This window comes from Carcharhinus amblyrhynchos, chromosome 9, assembly GCF_965287045.1.
Source record: "Carcharhinus amblyrhynchos chromosome 9, sCarAmb.v2.hapA, whole genome shotgun sequence".
Classification (NCBI taxonomy): Eukaryota; Metazoa; Chordata; class Chondrichthyes; order Carcharhiniformes; family Carcharhinidae; genus Carcharhinus; species Carcharhinus amblyrhynchos.
Window position 1 is genome coordinate 80,686,319 of NC_137332.1, and position 23,793 is coordinate 80,710,111.

The following is a 23,793-nucleotide window of genomic DNA, read 5'->3' on the forward strand; positions in this document are numbered from 1 at the left end:
GAACCAACTAAAGAAAAGACTGTTTTAGATTTAGTATTATGCAATGAGAAAGGTTAGCTAATCTCATTAAAGGAACCATTAAATAAGAGTGGCAATAGTATGATAGTATTTTACATTAAGTTTACAAGTGATGGAATCTGAAACTAGGGGTCTTAAGTCTAAACACAGAAAAGTCCAGGGGTATGAGGAGCAAGTTGGCTGTGGTGGAATGGGAAATTATATTAAAAGGTATGACGGTAAACAGGTAATGGCTAGTATTTAAAGAATTAACTCATGGTTTACAAATATACATTCTTTTGAGGCACAACCAGCCAGAAACTTCTGGCCAGGTCCTATGTTTTCTAGAGCTTCGAAGAATGAGAGGTGACCTCATAAAATTCTACTGGGCTCTACAGAATAGATGCAGGAAAGATGTTTCATCTGGCTGGGAGAGCTAGATCTAGGCAGCACAGACTCAGAATAAGAATAAGAGATGGGTCACTTAAAATTAAGATGAGGAGGAATTCCTTCATTGATGGCAGTAAATCTTTGAAATTCTCTGCCCAGAGGAGGTGATGTGACAGAGATTGATCTGTAGATAGCAAAGATATTGAAGAATCATGGAAAAAGAAATGGTGTTGAGGTAGATGATCAGCCATAATCTAATTGAATACCAGAGCAGGTTTGAGGGGTTGAATGACCTACTCCTGCTCCATTTCACCAGAATTCTGACTTGAAGCCCATAAATGGTGACATAATTTTGATGGGTTGATAACTGAGTCAACTGATGCAATCTCTGCACTGCCCTTGTTGGCACATCACTGATACATTTGGCTGGATTAAGCTTCTGGTCAATAGCAGCAGGTAAGAATATTCTGGTCTTCAACACATTTTGTAGAGTCAAGATGATTAAAGGTTTGCATGGAGTCAGGTTGTAAAAGAGAGATGAGAGCGTTAACTTCAGAGACTGGGAGGTTACTGTTAGCTTTATAAGATCAGACTCACTGAGGTCATGAGGCAGTGAGTTCCACATCCAGAACTGACAGCGTTGGAATCCTGGTAGGACAGTTCCTGCTCCAACTCTCTCAGGTTAATAGCCTCAACTGGGATTTCTTTCTGAGTTCCCAATCTCACCAGTGAATTCACCATCCATCTGCTGAATGGCCTTCGTTGCACAGTTCAGACAAGCCATTCATTTACATGCACCTAAACTAGTTTGTGCTTCGGTTGAAGGATAGGACCAGCACTGTGGACATTTTGTTAAAACTCACAAAGCAGGTGTAAGCCAAACAGAAAATCTACACACGGTTGCATCTAAGTGTTCGGATTGGTTGGATGTTTCAGTTTCACTTAAAAATTCCGATTCGGAGGTGGGAAGGTGACATCTCAGGAATGAGACATGCAGCCAGATACAGATGGAATAGCCATTTCAGAGTTATAACCAAACCACTAGCATTTTCCAGTGATGGAATTTCATCCTCCTCTCTCCCTGCCAAGATCTTTAAATACAAAGGGAAAGAAAATCACAGACAGGTGGGGGGCGGGGGAGGAAGAAATATAGCAAAAATGAGAATAAGAAAGAAAAACAGAGTAGAGAAACATGAAAACAAACCACTGGCAAATGAGAAGTAGACCAGTAAAGAAATGAGTACTTTTTGCTAATGATTTTGTTATTACTAAATTAAAACTTAGTTTAATACTAAATTTTTTTTATATAAGAGGCATCAGACAATAGAAGATGATTGTGCTAACAAGGATTTGGGAATTGTGCAATTCCTATGTGGCATAGTGGTTAGCACTGCTGCTTCACAGTTCCAGGGACTCGGGTTTATTTCTGGCCTTGGGTGTCTGTGTCATTCTCTGTGTCTGCATGGGTTTCCTCCAAGTGCTCCTGTTTACCCATAGTCCAAAGATGTGCAGCTTAAATGGTTTGGCTATGCTAAATTGTCCCAAGATGCATAAGTTGGGGATTAATGAGGTAAATACATGGGATTAATGGGGATAGGGCGTGACTAAGATGCTCTATTGGAGTTGGTGCAGACATCGTCTGCACTGGAAATAGTAGATCCATTAGTGGCCATTTTCCAAATTTCTCTGGCCTCTGGACTGGTTCCTACAGATTGGAGGGTAGCTAATGTAAGCTCGCTATTCAATAAGTGAGGGGGGGAGTGCATAGAGAAAACAGGGAACTGGAGACCAGTGAGCCTAACGTCAGTATTGGGGAAGTTGTGAGAGTCCATTATCAATGATTTCATAACTCTGTTGTGTATGTGGTGGCTGTCTCTTTAAGACTGTACAGCAAGATGGTCACCTGAGGGACCAATGGAAATACAGTGTTCACACCAGCAGGTGAAGTTCTCAGGCAGAATCTTCTGGAAGCATGGAGTAAGTATGTAGACTGAGGCTGCGCTCCAGAGCAGCCTTTGTGCTGCACAAACCTCCTGTCCCTAAGTTTCTCTGGTCAATGAATACCTTCAGACCTTGTTTGGAACAAGGAAGTCTCTCTTAATAGCTGTACATGCTAGCCACACAAGGTAGATAACACTTAGCATTTGGAAAGCAGTGGTATAATCAGCCAAAAATCAGCATGGATTTACAAAGGGAAAATCATGTTCGATGAATCTACTGGAATACTTTTAAGATGTAACTAGTAGAGTTGACCAAGGAGAACTGATGGAGGTGGTTTATTTAGACTTTTAAAAGACTTTCAACAAGGTCTCACATAGCAGACTACAATGTAAGATTAAAGCACATGAGATTGTGAGCAATGTCTTAAGGTGGATAGAAAGCTGGTTAGCAGATAGGAAGCAAAGAGTCAGCATAAATGGGTCTTTTTCTGATTGGCAGGCAGTGACCAGTGGGATACCACAGTATATATTTATAATTTGGAAGAGGGAATTAAATGTAGCATCTCCAAATTGCAGATGGTACAAAGTTGTATGGGAGAGTGAGCTGAGGGGAAAATGTTTCAGATGAGGGGTTGAGGCTGTGGGTGGGCATTATACATAGCAGATGCAGTATAATGTGGATAAATGTGAGGTGATCCACTTCGACAAATAATAGGAAGACGTTATTATTTGAATGCATATAAAATGAGAGAGGTGGTGGATACTTAGTCATTGAAAGCATATTTACAGCAGGCAGTAAAGGTGGCAAATGGCAAGTTGGCCTTGAAAGCAATAGTATTTGCGTATAGTAATAGGGATGTTTTACTGCAATTGTACAAAGCTTTGGTGAAGCCACACCAAACTGTGTGCAATTTTGGCATCTTTTTCTGAGGAAGAATGTTCTTGCCATAGAGGGAGTACAGCAAAGGTTTACCAGGCTGATTTTTGGGATGGCAGATCTGTCATATGAGGAGAGACTAAGTCAGTTAGGGTTATATTTATTGGAGTTTAGAAGAACAAGAGAGGCTATCATAGAAACTTCTAAAATTCTAACATGATTAGTTCGGATAGATTCAGAAAGAACTTCCCAATGGTGGGGTAGTCCAGAATAAGGGACATTCATAGTTTGAGGATAAGGGGTAAACCTTTTAGGACTGAAGTGAGGAGAAATTTCTGCACCCAGAGAGTGGTGAATCCGTGGAATTCACTACTACAAAATGCAATTGAGGCTAAAACTTTGAGATTTTAAGGAGGATTTAGCTAAAAGGATCAAGGGATTGGAGCACAGAGGGGTGGCAGGGGTTGGGGGGGGGGGTGGTGGAGAGATAAGATATTGAACTTGATCAGCTGTGATCATAATGAATGGTGGAGCAGGCTTGAAAAGCCAAAAGGCCTGCTCCATCTACTTTTTAACATTTCTATGTAGGGATTCTATGATATATGGACAGCATGGCAGCACAGTAGTTTGCACTGCTGCCTCACAGTGCCAGGAACCTGGGTTGAATTCCCAGCTTGGGTCACTATATGGAGTCTCTACGTCTCCTCCCACAGTGAGAAAGGCATGCTAATTAGGTACATTGGCCATGTTAAATTCTCCCTCAGTATACCCGAACAGGCGCAGTGTGGTAACTAGGGAATTTTCACAGTAACTTCATTAAAATGAAAATGTAAGACTGCCTGTGACATTAATGAGTAAAACTTTAAACATTTAAAACTTACATAACAGGCTGAAAGGAGCAGATTAGAAACTTTCGCATATTTTTCCATTATTTAAGGGAAGAAAAAAAAGCAGGTGATTAAGTGTAATTCTAATTTCCACCTTGCTTTCACTTTGACCTGTCCTTAGTCTCCTGAATTCTTCCACAAAGCTTAATGTAAGCTCAAGGAAAGCGACTCATCTTTCAAACTCCAAACTCAACACTAAATTTAAAGTTAACAGATTGTTACCTTTGGCCCCTTTTGTTCCCTCCTCCTTTGCGGGGTTTTGGTTTCTCACTTGTTTTTCTTTGGGCAGCAGCTGTTCACACCTCTTGTTTCATTACTTGCCCATTATCACTGTTTTCTTGCACCATCACCCTTTTAACATTCAATCTCTTCTGCCCTACATCCTGTGACAGATTTTTCCCTTTTGTTCATTTACCCATCCTACTCTTTAAAGTTTATTTATCAGGCACAAGGAAGGCTTACATTAACACTGCAATGAAGCTTGTGATACAGTGGTGGTAGTATAACTATCACTGGACCTGAAACTCTGGGTTGAAGTCGAATCACAGAAAGTCGTCTCACAACACCAGGTTAAAGTCCAACAGGTTTATTTGGTAGCAAGCGCCACTAGCTTTCAGAGCACTGCTCCTTCGTCAGGTGAGTGGGGAATTCTGATCACAAACAGGCATATAAAGGACACAAACTCAGGTTACATGAATAATGATTGGAATGCATGTCTTTACAGCTAATCAAGTCTTAAAGGTACAGACAATGTGAGTGGAGAGAGCTTTAAGCACATGTTAAAGAGATGTGTGTTGTCTCTAGTTAGTGAGATTTTGCAAGTCCAGGCAAGTCGTGAGGGTTATAGTGTGACATGAACCCAAGATCCCTGTGTGCGGAATGTGGCTATCAGTCTCTGCTCAGCCACTCTGTGCTGTTGTGTGTCGTGAAGGCCGCCTTGGAGAACTCTTACCTGAAGATCAGAGGCTAAATGCCCATGACTGCTGAAGTGATTGTCAAGCAATTGTCCTGTCTGGAGACAATACACACCTCCAACATGTGCTTAAATCTCTCTCCACTCACATTGTCTGTACCTTTAAGACTTGATTAGCTGTAAAGACTCGCATTCCAATTATTATTCATGTAAATTGAGTTTGTGTCTTTATATGCCCTGTTTGTGATCAGAACTCGCACTCACCTGATGAAGGAGCAGCACTCCGAAAGCTAGTGGTGTTTGCTACCAAATAAACCTGTTGGACTTTAACCTGGTGTTGTGAGACTGTGTTTACCACAGTCCAACACCAGCATCTCCACATCATGACTACCTTGGAGTCTAATGCCAGGACTTTTTGGCCATGGATGAAGTTTTCAGTACAGTTCAAAAGGCTAATAATCAGCTCAGAAATCTTTCCACCACTTCCTTCACTATTCCCCAAAAGATTTTTAAAAATGTGACACCCATGTTCCACGAATGAATAAAAAGAGATATGCAGAGAGACTTGCTTAAAACATAGAGCATCTCTAATCCTTGGGATCATTGATCTGAAATAGATGCAGTCAGACCTGCTGAGTATTTCTAGCATTTTCTGTTTTTATTGAACAAAAGGCCTTTTAGTTTAACATCAGTTGTGGGAAAACTACCAGAACCTGTTATTGATGGTAGAATGACTGCCATTTGAACAACTGAGCTGATCAGAGAGGGCTATGAGTTTGGGTCATGTATGATTAATCTAGTTAAGTTTTTGGAAGAGGTCACTAATAACTTGAATGCTATCTATATGGACATTCATAAGTCTTTTTGATAAATTTTCACAAGAAGCCACTTGCAAAAATGACAGTCCACAGAATTGGAGGTAGCTTCTTGAATTAGGGTGGTAATTTGTTGAGAGGTAGCAAAAAGTGGAGATAAAAGGTAAATACTCTGCTTGGCAGGATGTGACAAGTAGTACTCCCCAGGGATTTGCTCTGGGCCCCTCAACCTTTCACCACGTATAACATGAAAAGGAATAAAGTGCGGTTTTTCCAAGTTAGGAGGGAAAACAAGCACACAGATGGGAGCAGAAGGAACATAGGCAGATCAAGCGAGTAGAGAAAACAGTGGTAAATGGAGTCCAATGTGGGCAAATGTGAGGCCATCCACATAACACTATTTTCTATTTGGTTAAAAACAATGAACTGTAGAGCAGCAGAGAGATTTGACTGTCCAAGTAAACAAATGATTAAAAAACAATACATTGGGACAAAAAGTAATCAAAAAGGCAAATGAGGAAGGGTTATTTTTCAGAGGTTTGGTGAGACACTGCACCTCAGAAGATATACCAACCATGTTCTAATAACGAAACATGCTTCAGGGGCTAAATGGCCTCCCTCTCTTCCTTTGACTATTGCTATGATTTAAGCCTCACAATGAGGGTCTGGCAAAAGAATCCAGAAAGCTGCTCAATCAGTACAGGTCCTTTTCAGCACTACATACTTAAAGAGATGGTGCCTATGGTTGTTCCTCCTTTTACACTCACCCATATTTGTAAGTTGGTATGTGTTTTACATGCAGGTGTTGTATAAATGTGGACTGCTTAATTTCCCATCAATAAAGAAAACAAACAGACCAATATCTAATTTTAAACATCTTATGTTACATTTCGTACTTCATGTATAAATCACAATCTTCAAAAATACTTTTCTGTAGAAATTCATTTGAAACAACTTTTCTCATGAAAAGTTTATGTAAAAATTAAAAAATAGTATTCCATCTACTAGTTCAATAGCTCATCTAATATGAATAAGCAATTTTTAGTACATATACATTTAAAAGACAGCAAAAAAGGTACAAATTTGTCAAAAGTACAATTTGTCATAAAAAGTTAGCTTATTTACATCAATTCATTGGCTCCATGAGGCACGAGCCATTGGTTCTGTAGTTTCACTGTAGTTGAGTTTTGTGTGTTACACACACAAGTTGTTACGTGATTGTCTGTATGAAGTACATCCTCCTTCAACACCCAGACATCTCCATTTCTAGCTTGATGTGCAAAGATGGTAGAAGTGAATTAAAGGGCAGGCAATTAGGGATGCCAATAAATGTTGGCCTAGCCAGTGACGCCCACATCCCATAAATGAAAGTTTTTTTTTAAACATTATATCTCGCACTCAAGGCAGATGGACATTAGCATTGAAGATGGAATGTTTCAATACCAATGTGAACAAACACATCATTAGGTTAGATTGGACATGATTTGGACACAAAGTGAATAAATACATCACCCTGTGATAGCAGACATATTACAACAGACAAAAATGAAGGAATTGGTCAGGAGGAATAATGCTTCTATTATTTGCATTCCTATATTTACCTTCATATAGAGGCATCACATTTTTTGTCGTCTAATATTGAAGGAATATTGAGAGGGGGTGCATTATTGTAAAGCCAAAATTGTATGGGCACATTCAATTGACATTCCTATTTTTCAAGGAATGGAGGTTTTAAAAACATGTGAATCATTCTTTGTTCTTCATCGAGTTTCTGAAAGTTGTTCAGATCAGTGGCTCATGGATTTAAAGTGCAATATTATATTAGGAGGTGGAGGGAGGTGGAATAACTGTCAGAATGCTATCAGAGCGATCGACAGTGGCATTGTCCTTAAACGGATTCTACGGAGGCATTATAAGTTTATTGGGCTTAATCTTAAAAAAGTGCAAGCAGGCTTGATGTGGTATTATGCATCATCCCACAGAGCAAAGAGTTGTGATATTTCATTGTATTAAAAAAGTTGCTACAATCAGCATTTATTACTAGTTCTGGGCTTTATTATGTTTGCTTGGACGGAAAGTGAAAGGTGCGGATTCCAGATTTTATGGTTTGTTTGTGGAAAATGTCATTAGGCTGAGAAAAGGTAAGATTAAAAAGTTCAAACTGTAACAGAATTTTGAACTGTCCTAACATGGTCCATAACTAAACCTCAGGAGAAAACTGTATACAACTAGTGTCACTTTCTTTAAAAATATATTTAACACCAACTCTCTGCAGCCTGAGTGGCCAATTTGGTTCTGTGGACAGATGTTGTGATTACTCATTGCTGATTTGGTTCACAGAAACTTTGCAAGTTTTGGACTGACATGTTTCTGAACAGTCAATGTACCAGTGTTTGTATATTATTGCTATGGGGGAGGGGGAGGGGCAGGGAGAGAGAGCAGTGAGGGAACTTAAATTTATAAGAATTCACAATTCAGCCCAATAAGCTAAAAATGGAAATGTCCACTGGTGCTAGATTTCCACTCACATATTCTACTTCCTGCACAGTTCTATTAAAATCTGTTTAGAAAACATTACAATAAGCAGAAATTTTGCAGGTGCCCTCGATACAATTACAAAATGGAACATATTGAACCCTTACATTAAATGGAATTGGAAAGTTACCATCTGTTAGATCATATTGCTCACAAAATTCCTTTGTGACTTGGTTTTCAGCAGGCTTGTTTGGTATATGAGTCCCACTGGTTGAACACCTACCTCTAACATTCAGTTATTTACGGAGTCATGCCCTGTAACTCAGCTGTAATATCACAAGTAATTCAAGAACAAGTGATTGAAACAGATCTGTCTGAATTCCCCTGCTTCCATTCAAAGTATCTTTTAAATGTTTGGTTCTTCAATGCTTCCTTCCACAAACATTTCACAGAAAGTACAAAAACCATAATTTTATCTCTCAGAAATTCACAATAATATACATTATATGGGCAGAGAAAGTGAAAGAAATTTTAATCTCCAGATTATGACTGGAACTTAATAGCTCAACAGAAAAAAACACCGACTCCAAATATCTTCTGGGGTGGTAAAATAAATCTAGGAAACTACATTGAATCTCTGGAATACTAGCATAACAATCTAAATACCTGTAAATTTTACAGATTGAAGATTTTTCTAGTGTTTCATAAGTGCAGTGAAATGTTACAACCCCAAGGTTTTCTTTTTAACTTGGGATTTTTCTTTTCAATTTAACACTGTGTTTCTTCATCTTAGTATAAAGTACAACTAAAAGTTAGAATTATTACAAATAAAAATTAGTTCAGCTCCAGAAATTGGCAAGCCACAAGTTCAAAAAGTAACGATTCCAATGACAGAATGGATGAAGGATGCACAAGCTGAGTCAATCTTACTCAAGAGAGATGGTGGGAAAGCATTTTTAGGTTTCTAATTTTCTGGGGACTGTGATACCACCCAAACCTCTGACCCTGTCAACCATCCAAATGTTTGGCATCTTTGTGCGTTGTTGGACCAAATGGCAAAAGCAACACCTATTGCTGAGAATGCCAATTAGGTCCCTTCTGCTAACTGGCGAATAACGCGACATCAGCAGCAGTTAGGGGAGGATACAGTATACGGCCCACAACTCATTTCTTAGCCCTCTTAACTTGAGCACACAGATAAAAATCCATTCTATAGATTGGGTAACTGAGCAAAGGAAATTGTCCCCATCAAGATTTGGGTCAGCAATTACTTTTCAGAGTGCAGACACTGTGGATTACCTTAATTGTAACAGTGAATGGCCTCACACAAACTTCATTTATTACTTCACTTAAGCTTCCAATATGGCCAGTTCAATCTAACGGTAATCCCTGGAGCATTTTAAGAGACAGCGATATATTTAGAGAGAATATATTTTAAAAAAACCCAAGTTCACATTAAAGGAAACAATTATTTTGAATTATCCGTTCTTCATAGAGACTTCATTGGCCTGTATGAGATTGATTGGTCTAGATCTGTGATGAGGTTCCCACTGAATACCAAATATCAAAGTTCTGCAGGCAACAGGGTTGAGAGCAGCGATATCCAGAAATGGAGCAACTTTCTCCCCCACCACACAGGGAAAAGTAACTTTGTCAAAGATTTATCCCAGTGAGATTTGTCCTCATTGAATGTGCCAAGGTCATTACACAGTCTTCTCACCAAATTACTGCACAGAGCAGGCCAGCTGATGAATGATTTAGGGTATAAGCATGGTTTTTAAAAACCTGATTATAAGATCATGTCGCTGCTGCCAAAGCTGAGCATTTACATCAAGTTATGAATCCACTTCTTCAAATAAGGCAGAAACTAAGAATCTTTTGACAAATCCAACTGAGTGATTTATCGGAAATGTTATAATTAAGGGGACTCAAGGGATTCAGGAATGATTAAAAATTGGCATCTTACACATTTAAAAGTAAAGCAGTACAAAAACAGAACAATAATTCAAAGCTATTCCATCTGCTATATCCCTCTGCCACAGTGCTGTTGGCAAGGGAGGCATTCACTACCAACTTACATTAGGAATGTTAGTATCATGGAAGCAGTATGAAGGCAACTTAAAATAACAGGTCAGCTTGTGAATGCAACTGGCAATGGAAAGAGGACTTAAGCTGGAAGTGTGAACCACTGAACTTCAGCATCTGCCCTGTTCTCCCACCCTCCCCACATCCAAAAACAAAACAAACCCTGTCGAGGTTGTATTTTCCTTCGATAATAAGTTATAGAGTTTGATTTCTCAAGAACTATACAAGAAGGTAACGGTCACAATTTATCACATGAACCCAACCTTAATTTCAGCTCTGCTCACGTCCTCAACAAGAATAGTTCTCAGTTTTGGAGAAGGGAACTGTGCAGAATGCAGGGTGACACCAGTGGCAATATTGCAAGTTTTAAAAAAGTTAAGTTGCTTAAGTTCAAAACACTGTGCCACTAAAAATGAAGTTTAAAAAAATGTCACACAGAGGTGAAAATGGGCAGTGACATCAGTGATTAAATAAATAAAACCTTCTTCAAAACACACAGAAGTTGCATCTCGAGTCCCTAGAGTTCTAGAGAGTTGACCTTTGTTAAGACTTGTTGAGTACTTCATAGGAATAGTTCCTCTCCTCCTTGTTCCACAATCAAGTGAAGGGGAAATCTCTTGACCAAAAGTACAAGGAATTTTTCCTCCTTCATTTCAGGCAGTCAGACAAAGAGTCTCTCATCACAAGTGCTCAGGCAAATACCTGCATGTTGCTCCTCTGCTGCTCTGGAATGTGTGAAACCTGTGGACGCTGCCCAATCGGAGCAGGGCTGGGCGTGATGTCCGACCAATCTGATGTGGAATGTGGAGAGGAGCTGGACCATTGGTCGGGAGACTCAGGAGAAGGTGTTAGGTATGGGTGCTCACTCTGGAGATGAACATTGTGGTTTGGGGTGTTGTCTGTCGCTGAAACATAGCTGTGCTGAGATGGTGGGGTGGGATACTTATCAATTTGCACTGAGCTTGGCAGCTTATGGTAAGGCGGCAGGGTGGTCTGTGATCCCTGACCCTCTTGGGTTGTGGACAGCATGGAATTGTTCAATTGGCCATTTGGCAACTGGACAATCTCAGGCATCTGGTGCATGTTACTGACAGGCACTGGTGTCATTGAGCTACAGTAAGGCTGCCCTTGCTGCTGCGTTACTTGAGAGTTCTGCTGCTGCTGCTGTATCACTGACTGCGATGCGCCACTGTTCATGGGCTGGTAGGTCAGTATCTGTGGTAACTGCTCCCTGAGCATGGTCATGTGCACTGGAGGCATGTTAGCCTGAAGCACTGCATTCTGTTGATGCATATTAGGGTAGGAACCAGCGACCTGGTGCAGGATGCCTAGCATGGGGTTATACTGCGAGGTGGTGATTCCCACTCCATTCATCCATTCTGATTGCATGTTCACATGCTCAACCCTTCCCAAGGGCACACCCAGGTTGGTACTTTGCCCAGCCATGGAAGGATGGGACATGGAGGGGAGGACCTGACTCAGGATTGTGTTGGAGTCCATGTTCATATTTTTCATTTCACTTATGTTTGAGAAGGACATTGCCAGCTGGTTTTGCACTGGAGTGGATGGGTGGAGAGACGCTGGCGGTGATTGGTGTAAAGCGCCTGATGATGTCAACACAGATGGAGATGTGGTAGACAAGTAGGTATGTGGAGATTCCAGTGATTCAACAGGTGAAAGAGTCAGTGAGCTCTCCACAAGGACCACTTTATCATTGCCAATAGATCTTTTCCGCCGCCTGGCTTTGGCCTCCTTGGAGTCTTTAGTATTGCCTGGAGTGAGGCTCTTTGCACTCGGCCGTCTTGCCTTCTTGCCCATGGGGGTCATCTTGAGGTTCACAAAGGAGTTTCCACCTGGACAGGTTACTGGAGACACCGTGGGTCCCATCATGGGTCCGGCTGGGCCCTGCGGGCTCCGGACCAGGTTGTACTCATCCAGCAGTTGAACGATGTCGTGATGCATCCGCTCCTGTGCAATGTCACGGGGGAGTCTGTCCATGTGGTCAGTGATGTCACGGTTAGAAAAATGGTCCAGTAGGATTTTGGCAGCTTCAAAACTACCTTCCCGGGCAGCAAGAAACAAGGGTGTCTCCTCCTGTAAGCCAAAAATTCAGAGTTACATAGAACAACTGCAGGTACCCACTAAAGTCAGCAAAATTTAATTTTCGCCACATTTACCATGCAAGTTTCAATCCTCTTGAAGGAACACGAGGCAAGTAGCAAGAAGAACAGGAGGTGATATATATTTCTCAGCATAGGGAAGAAAAATCAAAGCTCCCACTCCTTGGAACATAGCACTAAGAGGAGGCCTTTGAGACCTTTCTGCTCCTAAATTAGATCACGGTTGATTTATATCTGAACTCCAGCTAAAAGCCTCAGTTTGGTAACACTTATTACCCTTGCCCAATAGCAATCTCTCAATTCCAGTTTTGAAATTTTCCATTGACCACATCATTTTAGGAAGAGTTTTCCATATATCTGCTACATTTTGACACTACCCATGTATGGCTGAACTCAAATTTTGGGCCCATCTCCATGTTCTCAATTCTTCCACCACAAGAAATAGTTTGTCTCTTTCATTTCAGACACTATGCTCTAAGGAAACATTGGCAACCATGAATCATGTTAATCTTGCCCTGGGGACATGGACCAAGTTCATTGATGATTCATCCATTTTGTGAGGCTCTTTCTAGATCACACTTTCTAAATCGTGATTTCTTACTACATGCCCAAGAAATTTTAATTGTTCCTTCCTGATCTAGTTCAGCAGAGCTCTTGTGCTGTCAGATTACTTTTAAGCATCCCTTCTTTTGGAGTGTGACGTGCCCAAGATATTTTCATTATTCAACTCTGCAGCCTCAATTCTTCTTTGCATTGTTTTACAGATCATTTAATACTCATTTCTGTTTATCAAAATTGGTGTGGGGTCACACTCCAGAATTCTCAGCTCTGTTTTCATGGTTAATTGAGTTTATAGCAATCTTTTTCATTTTTTGAATGTACTTTAAGCCATTTCAATCCTTCATCTTATTTCTTGCTTGCACTCTGTCCAATGCTGATATATTTCCGAGGTAAGAAATTTTGTCCACCTATGTTATCTTTTCATTCTTCTCTGCTATCTTAGATCCTTGTGTGGTTGTCTTCTTGACTGGACATTTTGTTTTCTTAGAATTTATGCTCAGCCCTTTTTTTAATCAATTTTACTCACTATATACAAAATCTGTTGCAGTTTCTGTTCAGAGTCGACATCAAGAAAAGTTTCACCAGCATATCTTAACTAATAATCTCGGAATGTCAGTACTTAAAGAAAGATCTTAGTAACGTCACAGACTGTTGGAGTTCACGTTCAATTGCTCTAGGCTTTCTAGGGAGCACAAAAAATGTTGATTTACTTAAGCCTTCTGGGATTTCTCTTGTTTTATAAACTTTATTAAAGATGAGTCAGTTTGTCTATTCCAAAGTCTTCTAAATTTTCAATTTGTTTGGTGGCTATTTTGTCTGAGCCTTTGGCTTTGTTGTTTTTCATTTTACTTACTGCTGTTTTATCTTTCATACTCTTTGGACCATCCATCTTTTTGTTAACTGTCGGCTTTTTTTCTTGTCTGCTGTCCTCAAATATGTTTTATATATATTCAGTCAATCTTGCAAGGACTTGGTCCCTTTCCATGATAACGTCCCCATTTTTTCCTCTGATGCATCTGCCAGATTGTATACACGACATTTCCTGTGTTTTCTCTGATGTCTTTATGCATTGTTCTTGAGACTCAATTTCTACATTTTTCTTTTTCTTCTATCTACCTACTCCATAAATTCCTGATCATTATTCATTGTTCGTCATTATAAAGTGCGTAGTAAAGCTGACCTGTAATCTTCTTTACCTCCTTTACCTTTCTAATCTAGATTCAAAATCTTGTTAACACCCAAGGAACAATAAACAAGCTTTGATGGCAAGGGTCAGGGAAGAGAAAGAGTGAAATTATGTCACGTGCCCATAGACTTCTCACAAAACCAGTTGTGTTAATTGGGAAACTCATAGTTGGTGAAAAGCATCATTACAGGATACTTGTAAGGCCCTTGTGCTGAATGGTAAGAAAAAATATATGATTTTTACAATCTGGCAGGAAAGGTGGATGGTAGGGGAGTCAGTGACATTTACTGAGAGACTGACACCTCCTAGATCAGAATGTACTATTTATAATTGGAAATGGGTTTAAAATCTGAACACTTCAGTACCTTGTTATCCTTCATGTCCTTGTTGGCTCCATTCTTCAATAGAGCCAGAGTTGCATCTACATTATTAACAGCAGCTGCCCAGTGAAGCGCTGATTTACCTGAGGGGAGAGCATTACCATAAAGTGTTAAAGAGTGTGTTACTCCATTGCAAAGCACAGGATCAGATGTGAATGTAATACAACCAAAGTAACTTAATGACTATTTGAAATTAAACACATTTCCAACACTGCATGCACAGGGAGAGACTACAGTGCAAGAGGCAGATAATAGACAAATTAACCTGGATTAAGATACCCCAATGTAGTCCAGTTTCTCTTCAGCTAGCCCTCCCCCCAGTAAAAATTCCGTCAATCTCAATTTCATCTAACTTTCACTTTAGTCCCTTTTCCAAATTATTTTTAGATCATAATTACTACATATTCAATGACTAACATGCTCATGCCTCATTTGTCAATATATTTTTTGCTGCTTTGAAGTACATAGGAGAGTTTAGCTGACAAGAAATTTTGCAAACCTGTCCCCCCCAATCCCATCTTATCATGTAGGTAAGATATTGTAGCGGGGGTTGAAAATCAAACCTTTCAAAGGTGAAAGGAAATTTCCCCTCATACATGAGGAGGTATCAGCCAGGATTAATGGGGAGCAATCTTGCTTCTGAGTCACAAGGCTGTGGTTTCAAGTGGGACTCCAGAGACTGAAGCACACAATCTAGATTTACACTCCGAGTGTCAGTATTGAAGGAAAACTGCACTTTCAAACAAGATATTAAACTGAGGCTCATCTGCCCTCTCAGGTGGACATAAAAGATTTCATTATTCTGACGAAGAAATGCACGGTGAAGCCTTCCATTGTTTGCTGGAGCAGACGAGTGAAGGAGCAGAGGGACCGATAAGAAATTACCTGTTAAAAACCTGTTTAAATAAGTTTAAAGCACTTTGTAGTAAGAACTAACCTTGCAGAACTGTTTAAATCATTTAAAAGCATTTTTGCGGGCTTTTTGTATTTACCGCTTTAAGAATTCTGAGGGAGTGGTTAGAAGGGAGTTGTGGGGCAGCAGGCTTCAAATCAGCGCCAGGTTTAAAAGGAGGCCTGGCATAGACAGCGGGCAGCGTCGGAGAGGGCAGCAGAGTGAGCTATTAGGGCTTAAGATCAAAAGGGCTGGGGAGAAAAAGGGCCAGGTAAGTTCATGTCGAAATTTTCGATACTACTACAGTGAATAATGGAGGGGCATGTGACGTGTTGTTTCTGTATAATGTGGGAGCTGGTGGACCCCAGGGTCCTTCCCAGTGACCATGTCTGCAGTAAGTGCAGGTTGCTGGAGGAGCTCCAGCTCAAGGTAGATGAGCTGGCCTCTGAGCTACAGACACTGAGGCTCATCAAGGGGAGAGAGGGTGCCATTGTCAATGGGGTGCAAGTGACATCCACCCCCCCAGACTGGCTAACTCTAAGGGTCAGGAACAAGAGGGGGCTGCTGAGAGGAGGAAGGGGGGTGGGGAGCGGAGGCCTCAGCCTCTCAATCTGCATAACAGGTTTGAGGTTCTTGCTTCCAGTGTGGACGAGGACGAGGGAGGTGAGGTCGGTGAGCAAACTGCACACGGTACAGTGATGCAGCAGGACATAGGCAAAGAGAAGGTGAAAAGGAACGTAGTAGTAATTGGGGACAGTGGGGTTAAGGGTATTGACACTGTCCTTTGTCACAATGACAAAGTGCACAGAAGGGTGTGTTGTCTGCCTGGTGCTCGGGTCCAGGATGTCACATCTGGGCTGCAGAGGAACCTGGAGTGGGAGGGTGAGAATCCGGTCGTTGTGGTACATGTGGGTGCCAACGACGTAGGCAAAATGCAAAGTGAGGATCTGGGGAGGGAGTATGAGAAGCTAGGAATGGAATTAAAAAGTAGAACCAACAAGGTGGTCATCTCTGGGCTACTGCCTGAACCGAGTGCAGACGGGCGTAGGGTTGATAGGATTAAGGAAGTGAATGGGTGGCTCAGGGATTGGTGTGGGAGGAATGGGTTTGAATTTATGGGGCATTGGCATCAGTATTGGGGTAGGTGGGACCTGTTCGGGCGGGATGGGGTTGGTCTAAACCGTGCTGGGACCAGAGTCCTGACGAATCGTGTAAAGAGGACTGTAGACAGGGCTTTAAACTAATGGGGGTGGGGGGCGGGGGGGGGGGGGGGTAGGTGACATTACGGGGTCTAAAGCTAAGGAGAGGGTACAGGTAAGGGTAGAGGCCAAGAATGTCCCAATAATAAAAGGGAGTAGGGGGCGTGAGTATGGTTGGTGGCGTTCCGGCAAATAGGGTCCAGGTGAAGGCTGGGATGAAGGCACTTTATCTGAATGCACGAAGCATTCGGAATGAAGTGGATGAGCTGGTGGCGCAGATCAGCACAAATGGATATGATCTGGTGGCCATTACAGAGACGTGGCTGCAAGGTGACAGGGACTGGGAGCTGAATGTCCAGGGGTATCAAGTGTTTAGGAAGGATAGGCAGGAGGAAAAATGGGGGGGCGTAGCTCTGTTGATTAAGGATAGCATCAGGCTGGTAGCAAGCGATGATATTGGAGCCAAAGAGCAGAAAGTGGAATTGTTGTGGGTAGAGATTAGGAACAGCAAAGGGAGGAAGACGCTGGTGGGTGTCATCTATAGGCCCCCGAATAGTGATCTGGAGGTGGGGCGGGCTGTTAACGCGCAAATAAATGCGGCGTGCAGGAATGGAACGGCCATAATTATGGGGGATTTCAATCTGCATATTGATTGGTCGACCTATGTTGGACGCGGTGGGCTCGAGGAGGAGTTCTTGGAATGCTGCCGGGATAGTTTCCTTGAACAGTGTGTGTTGGAGCCGACGAGGGAGCGAGCTATCTTGGATCTGGTGTTATGTAATGAGGTGGGTAGAATTAGGGACCTTGCGGTAAAGGATCCTCTTGGGGAGAGTGATCATTGTATGGTGGAGTTTCTGGTGCAGATGGAGGAGGAGAAAGTGGGTTCCCGGACATGCGTCCTTTGTTTGAACAGAGGGGAGTATGGTAGGATGAGAGAAGAATTGGCGAATGTGGACTGGGGGAGCGCATTGGAAGGTAGGTCTGCTGAGGAGCAGTGGAGGATCTTTAAGGAGATCTTTCTTGGTGCTCAGCAGAAATTTATTCCGATGGTCAAAAAGGACCGTAGGAGGAGAGGTAATAAGCCGTGGATAACGAAGGAGGTGAAGGAAAGTGTTAAACTAAAAGCGGAGGCGTTTAGAGTAGCTAAGAGTAGTGGGCGAGAAGAGGATTGGGAGAGGTTTAAATGTCAACAAAGATTGACAAAGAATTTGATAAAGAAGGGTAGGAGAAACTATGAAGCTGGGCTAGCGCTTAATATAAAAAAGGATAGCAAGAGTTTTTATAAATATATAAAAAGGAAGAGGCTGGCTAGGGTGAACGTTGGACCCTTAGAGGATGATAAGGGGGACTTAGTGGTAGGGGATGGGGATATGGCTGAGGTCTTGAATAACTTTTTTGTTTCGGTCTTCACAGAGGAGGACGTGAATAATTTGCCGGGTGTTAGAGATGGAAAGGTGGTAGGACTGGAGGGTCTCAATGACATTACTGTTACTAGAGAGGCGGTGCTCGACAGACTGGAGGGGCTGATTGTGGACAAGTCCCCAGGACCGGATGGAATGCATCCGAGGGTTCTGAAAATGGCGGAGGTGATAGTGGATGCCTTGGTGGTTATTTTCCAGACGTCGCTGGATTCCGGGGAAGTGCCGGAAGATTGGAAAACGGCTAATGTTACGCCGTTGTTTAAGAAGGGTGCCAGGCAAAAGGCAGGGAATTATAGGCCGGTTAGTTTAACGTCTGTTGTAGGTAAAATGTTAGAATCCGTCATCAAGGAGGAAATAGCGAGGCATCTTGAGGGGAATTGCTTGATAGAGCAGACGCAGCACGGTTTCGTTAAGGGGAAGTCGTGTCTGACAAATTTACTGGAGTTCTATGAGGATGTGTCTAGGGCGGTGGATAAAGGAGAGCCGGTGGATGTGGTCTTTCTTGATTTTCAGAAGGCGTTTGACAAGGTACCTCACAAGAGGTTATTGCAGAAGGTCAGGGGACATGGAGTTGGGGGTAGGGTGTTAGCATGGATAGAGGATTGGTTGTCAAATAGGAGGCAGAGAGTGGGGGTCAATGGGTGCTATTCAGATTGGCGGTTGGTGACTAGTGGAGTGCCCCAGGGGTCGGTGCTGGGGCCTCAGCTATTTACCATTTATATAGATGATCTGGAGGAGGGAACCGAGTGTGTGGTGTCAAAATTTGCTGATGACACCAAGGTTGGTGGAACGGCAAATTGTGCGGAGGGAGTGTAGAGTCCACAGAAGGATCTAGATAGGCTGGGCGAATGGGCCAGGAACTGGCAAATGGAATTTAATGTTGGCAAGTGCGAGGTGGTCCACTTTGGTAGGAATAATGGTAGGAAGGATTATTACTTACGTGGCGAAAAACTGCAGCAGGTGACGGTGCAGAGGGACCTCGGGGTCCTTGTGCATGAGTCGCAAAAACTCAGCCTGCAGGTGCAGCAGGTGGTCAGGAAGGCAAATGGGATGCTGGCCTTCATAGTGTGGGGGATTGAATATAAAAGTAGGGAGGTCTTGCTGCGGCTGTATAGGGCATTGGTGAGGCCACAGCTGGAGTACTGTGTGCAATTTTGGGCGCCGTACTTACGCAAGGATATTTTGGCCTTGGAGGGAGTGCAGAGGAGGTTTACTAGGCTGATGCCGGAGTTGAGGGGGTTGAGCTATGAGGAGAGGCTGAATAAACTAGGCTTGTACTCATTAGAGTTTAGAAGAATGAGGGGAGATCTCATTGAGACGTATATGATGATGAATGGGATGGATAGGATAAAGGTGGAGAGACTCTTCCCGCTCAGAAAGGACAGTAGGACTAGGGGGCACAGCCTCAAGATAAAGGGGGGGCGGTTTAGAACGGAGTTGAGGAAGGACTTCTTCACTCAAAGGGTGGTGAATCTCTGGAATTCTCTGCCCGTTGAAGTGGTGGAGGCTACCTCGCTAAATATTTTTAAGACGCGGGTCGATGGGTTTTTGGTAAGAGAGGGGATTAAGGGTTATGGGGAGAGGGCAGGAATGTGGAACTGATCCACTTCAGATCAGCCATGATCTTATTGAATGGTGGGGCAGGCTCGAAGGGCTAGATGGCCTACTCCTGCTCCTATTTCTTATGTTCTTATGTTCTAAATGTTGCATTGGCCAACATTCATCCCTCAACTAACATCACTAAAAAAATTAATTGGTGATTTACCTCACTTCTGTTTATGAAATCATGAAAGGCCCTACTTAATTGAGTGTATTTTCTTTAAATCCCATGTCTATTCTTACCATGATCATCCACAGCATTAACATCTGCATGGCAGTTAATCAGTTCAACGACCATTCCTTCAACAGCTAGGCGGGCAGCCAGGATCAGTGGTGTGGTACCATCGTTCATTCGGCAATCCAGGTCAGTGGCCCGGTTTCTGATCAGAATCTATACCAGGAGAGAGATCCATTTTTCATACCTTCAGTTAAGCACCCAGAGCAGCCATCCCTCAATCCAGTCCCTGTTTCCCCTGACATCCACTTGCCTGCATAGATAATGCAGCCAACAAGGGACAAAGATCATTCATTGCTTTATCCTAAACTGAAGCTTGGGACAAGGTAATCACTATTCCACACAGCACATCATGATATCTGGTAGGAAAGAGAAAGCCCCAGGCCATACAGCAGGGCAAACTGATTAGGATAAGAACACTGGGGTGCCGGATATTCGTGGTTGATGGAATCACTGCTGGAATTTGGGATCAGACAAATAACTTCTCTTTGTCTCAAGGATTAACAATCTATTATTTTGCTCTGTTAGACAAAAGGGAGAATATATGATCCACAGCTGCTCACATTTTGTTTCAAAGCTGATTTCCCTACAATTTCTAAAATGCCAACAGTTTGACAAAGAGTCTGCCAGTTCTTTTGGGCAGCAGTTATTGGCCTAGAATTTTCTGAAAAGTTTCTGTGTAATTATGGACTAACAGCTATCTTTTCTGAGAAAATTTACACACGTGCTTCACATCAGAATGTCCCTTGATCAACTGCATCACTCCTGAGTTGTGTGTGCCAGAAGCCCCCCCTTGACTGAATAAGACTGCATTACCATCCAATGCAAAAGATCAGAAAGTGCCAGTTACCTGCATGTACATCTGTTTTGTTCTGTTGCTCGTTTACAAACATTTCAAATGTCGCAGCGTTCAGAATAGCTATTCCTGGTGATGGACAGCAATTTAAACTTGCAAACAAATTTCTCACCAAGACTGGAGCCAAATTTTCTATATCTTTGAACGCATTTTTATGGCAACAGATTTCACGTTAAAATAAAACATTTCTGCAGTTGCATTTGTGCTTTGTGTAACATGCACAAGTGATGGATTCAAACTTTAATTTTCATGAAAGTGATCAGGTGCAGAAGGAAGATGGATGATTCATGCTCTACATTTTCCTTGGGTAGCGACTGCTTATGCAGATATTACGTCAGTTTGTACATTCCGACAATTCTCAGAATATTTGGGTGGAAGCATGATGCCAATTCTGCAAAGGTACCATCTCGGAACTTCTGGGCTATTTGCATCACAACTGAGAATATTCAGAAGTCCTCAAGTGCATGGATATAAAAAAACTTAAAAAAACAAAGGTATTTCTTAGCTTGAATAAGGAACTGTCAAAGGAATGGGTTTTACCTAAAGTCTAACTACATTTAGTTTGTTCGGTGACCCTGGTTTCCCCCACCTCGTGCACACCCACCTGGAACACCCCCTGTGCGTCCGCTGCCACAGCTGCATGGAGAGGTGATCGACCCATGTTGTCTTGGGCATTGGCATCTGCACCTGCATCGAGGAGACGTTTGGCCGCATCTGCTCGGGCGTAGCGTGCAGCCAGATGGAGAGAGGTCTCGCCTGTCCGGTCTGTCTGGGAATGCAGGCTTGCACCCTGATATATAAGGTCAGTGATGACATTGGCTGACGAGTCCTCGGTGTCGTCGTCCTCTTCAATTCCAGTGTCCAGCCCACCGCCTCGTAGTGATGCCAACATAAGAGGTGTAAAACCATCTGGGGCAAGAACAACATCTGATGTAAACTGGGAGTGTAACTGTATTACATTGAATTTACAGCACAGGAACAGTTCATTTGATCCAACTATTTGGTCTATGCTGGTATTTATGTTCCAGACAATCCTTCCACCACTTTACGAGCATAAAGCTGCCCCATCTTGCTTTTATGTAGCTTTCCTTAGATGCATTGATACTATTTGCCTCAACCACTCTTCACGGTGGTAAGTTCTAACCACTCTCAGAATAAAGCCGTTTCTCCCTAATTCCTTGCATTATTTACTAGTAACTGTCTCTTAATTTTTGACTCTTCCATAAGCAGAAACGTCTCCTCTACATCTACCCTGTCAAACACTTTCATAAATCTGTTGTGCCTGCGACATGCTGTAGTGTTCTAGGCTGATATTCCTAGTCAATGTGGTCTAAGTAATGTTCCACATACATTTAACAAACTTTTCTGTTTTTGAATTTTGTTCTTGCAGAAATAAAACCCTTTGTTTCATCTCTAACTTAATCCAGATACTCAGTGGAAAGTATAACTGGGCCACAAGTTTAAGGTGCGAGAGGCAAGGTTTAAAGGAGATGTACAAGGCAGATTTTTTACACAGAGGGTGGTGGATGCCTGGAACTCGTTGATGGAAGAGGTAGTGGAAGTCGATACAGTAGTGACTTTTAAGGGGCGTCTTCACAAATGCATGAATAGGATGGGAATAGAGGGATATGGTCCCCGGAAGGAAAAGGGGTTTTAGCGAAGTCAGGCAGCATGGTGCAGACTTGGAGGGCCAGAAGGCCTGTCCCTGTGCTGTAATTTTCTTTGTTCTTATGCAAGCTTGTTTACTTTGCTTATTTGCAGGCTGGAGGAATGCTCATCCATAAAGATGTATATCTGCATTTAAACGGGATAAAAGTCTTTTACTGAGATGCAAAAAAGGCATGGACATGGGATTAGCTAGATTGTTCGTGCTTAGCGCAGGCACAGACAAGACAAGCCAAAGAACCTTCTGTGCTGCAACTATTCTATTATTCTCTGAGAAATGCACCAGTCTTTGGATGATTTGATAACGAGCATCACTGTTTATACCTGGACCTCTCACGTTGACGTCCATGCAGTCAGCATCCTGCTCCACTTGAGGTGGAGTCAGGGCCAGGGATGGTGTTAAACGGATGTCTGCTGCCACCAGATGTTGCTGCGTCCATGGTCGATGGTCAACCTGGTCTTCATTCTCTGGGAGTAGGGCCTGATCTTCAGTCTGTAAGGAACAGAGAAGGTGTGTCACTTAACAACAACATACAGGTTTGCTACTCTGTACCTTGAAACACTGCGGCTTTGAGAACTTGGAGTTGCAAAAAATTGAACAAGAAAGTATATAGCATACCCATTGAACCATTGAGGTGGAGAGTACAGGTGCATTTAAGGCAAAGCTAGATGAGCAAGACAGAGTAAGGAACAAAAAGTTAGAGTTTGATGAATTAGGTTGGTAGGTTGCTGATATGGAGCATAAACACAGGCGTGGCATCCTATGCTGTGGATTTTATGTAACTGGCAATGCAAGAATATACATGAAGCGGACAAAGGGAGTAGCACAACAACGGCAGTCTTCAGTGATGAGTTTAATTCTTTTTCAGAAGAGCGAGCAAGCAAGCTGATCAGACACCTCTCTGCAGTACCAACTCTGAAAACTGCTGCCCTCTAAATGGTCACTGGAAGATGATCCAGATCCCAGTTTTCACTCGAGTGAAAGAGACATTATTTTCTCTGTGATAATTACCACGAACAAATCTGTTATTTTTCCGGTATTGGACAAACTCATGGATTGTCTTTTGAATTGTGCGGCAACCATCTCATCATCATGCACGCTATCATGCGATTCAATTGCTGCAGCTGTCATTCTCATGACCAACTGTGGTCCATGTTAGCACTACTGCACATTCTATAATTAACAGCATTACAATAATATTGCTATCACTGACCTTGCCAACCTTAAGTTTGTACCTTGACAATTTGCACTGCAAGGCTCGAGAACATGGGGAGCCTAAAAATGAACTAACCACACAGA

At 42.4% G+C, this 23,793-nt stretch overlaps 1 protein-coding gene across 1 annotated transcript in view; it reads right to left on the reverse strand.

The window, feature by feature from the left end:
- Window positions 1-6,714: 6,714 nt before the first annotated feature.
- The window catches only part of LOC145347959 (neurogenic locus notch homolog protein 1-like), a 158,424-nt gene continuing 141,345 nt past the window's right edge, over window positions 6,715-23,793 (reverse strand). Inside the window, exons 30-34 of the mRNA XM_080195979.1 lie at window positions 22,818-22,986; window positions 21,433-21,737; window positions 19,981-20,128; window positions 14,612-14,709; window positions 6,715-12,473 (exon numbers count right to left, since the gene is read on the reverse strand). Coding sequence (XP_080052105.1) covers window positions 11,070-12,473; window positions 14,612-14,709; window positions 19,981-20,128; window positions 21,433-21,737; window positions 22,818-22,986 — 2,124 coding nt within the window. The 3' untranslated portion in view covers window positions 6,715-11,069. The remainder of the gene's footprint in view (window positions 12,474-14,611; window positions 14,710-19,980; window positions 20,129-21,432; window positions 21,738-22,817; window positions 22,987-23,793) is intronic.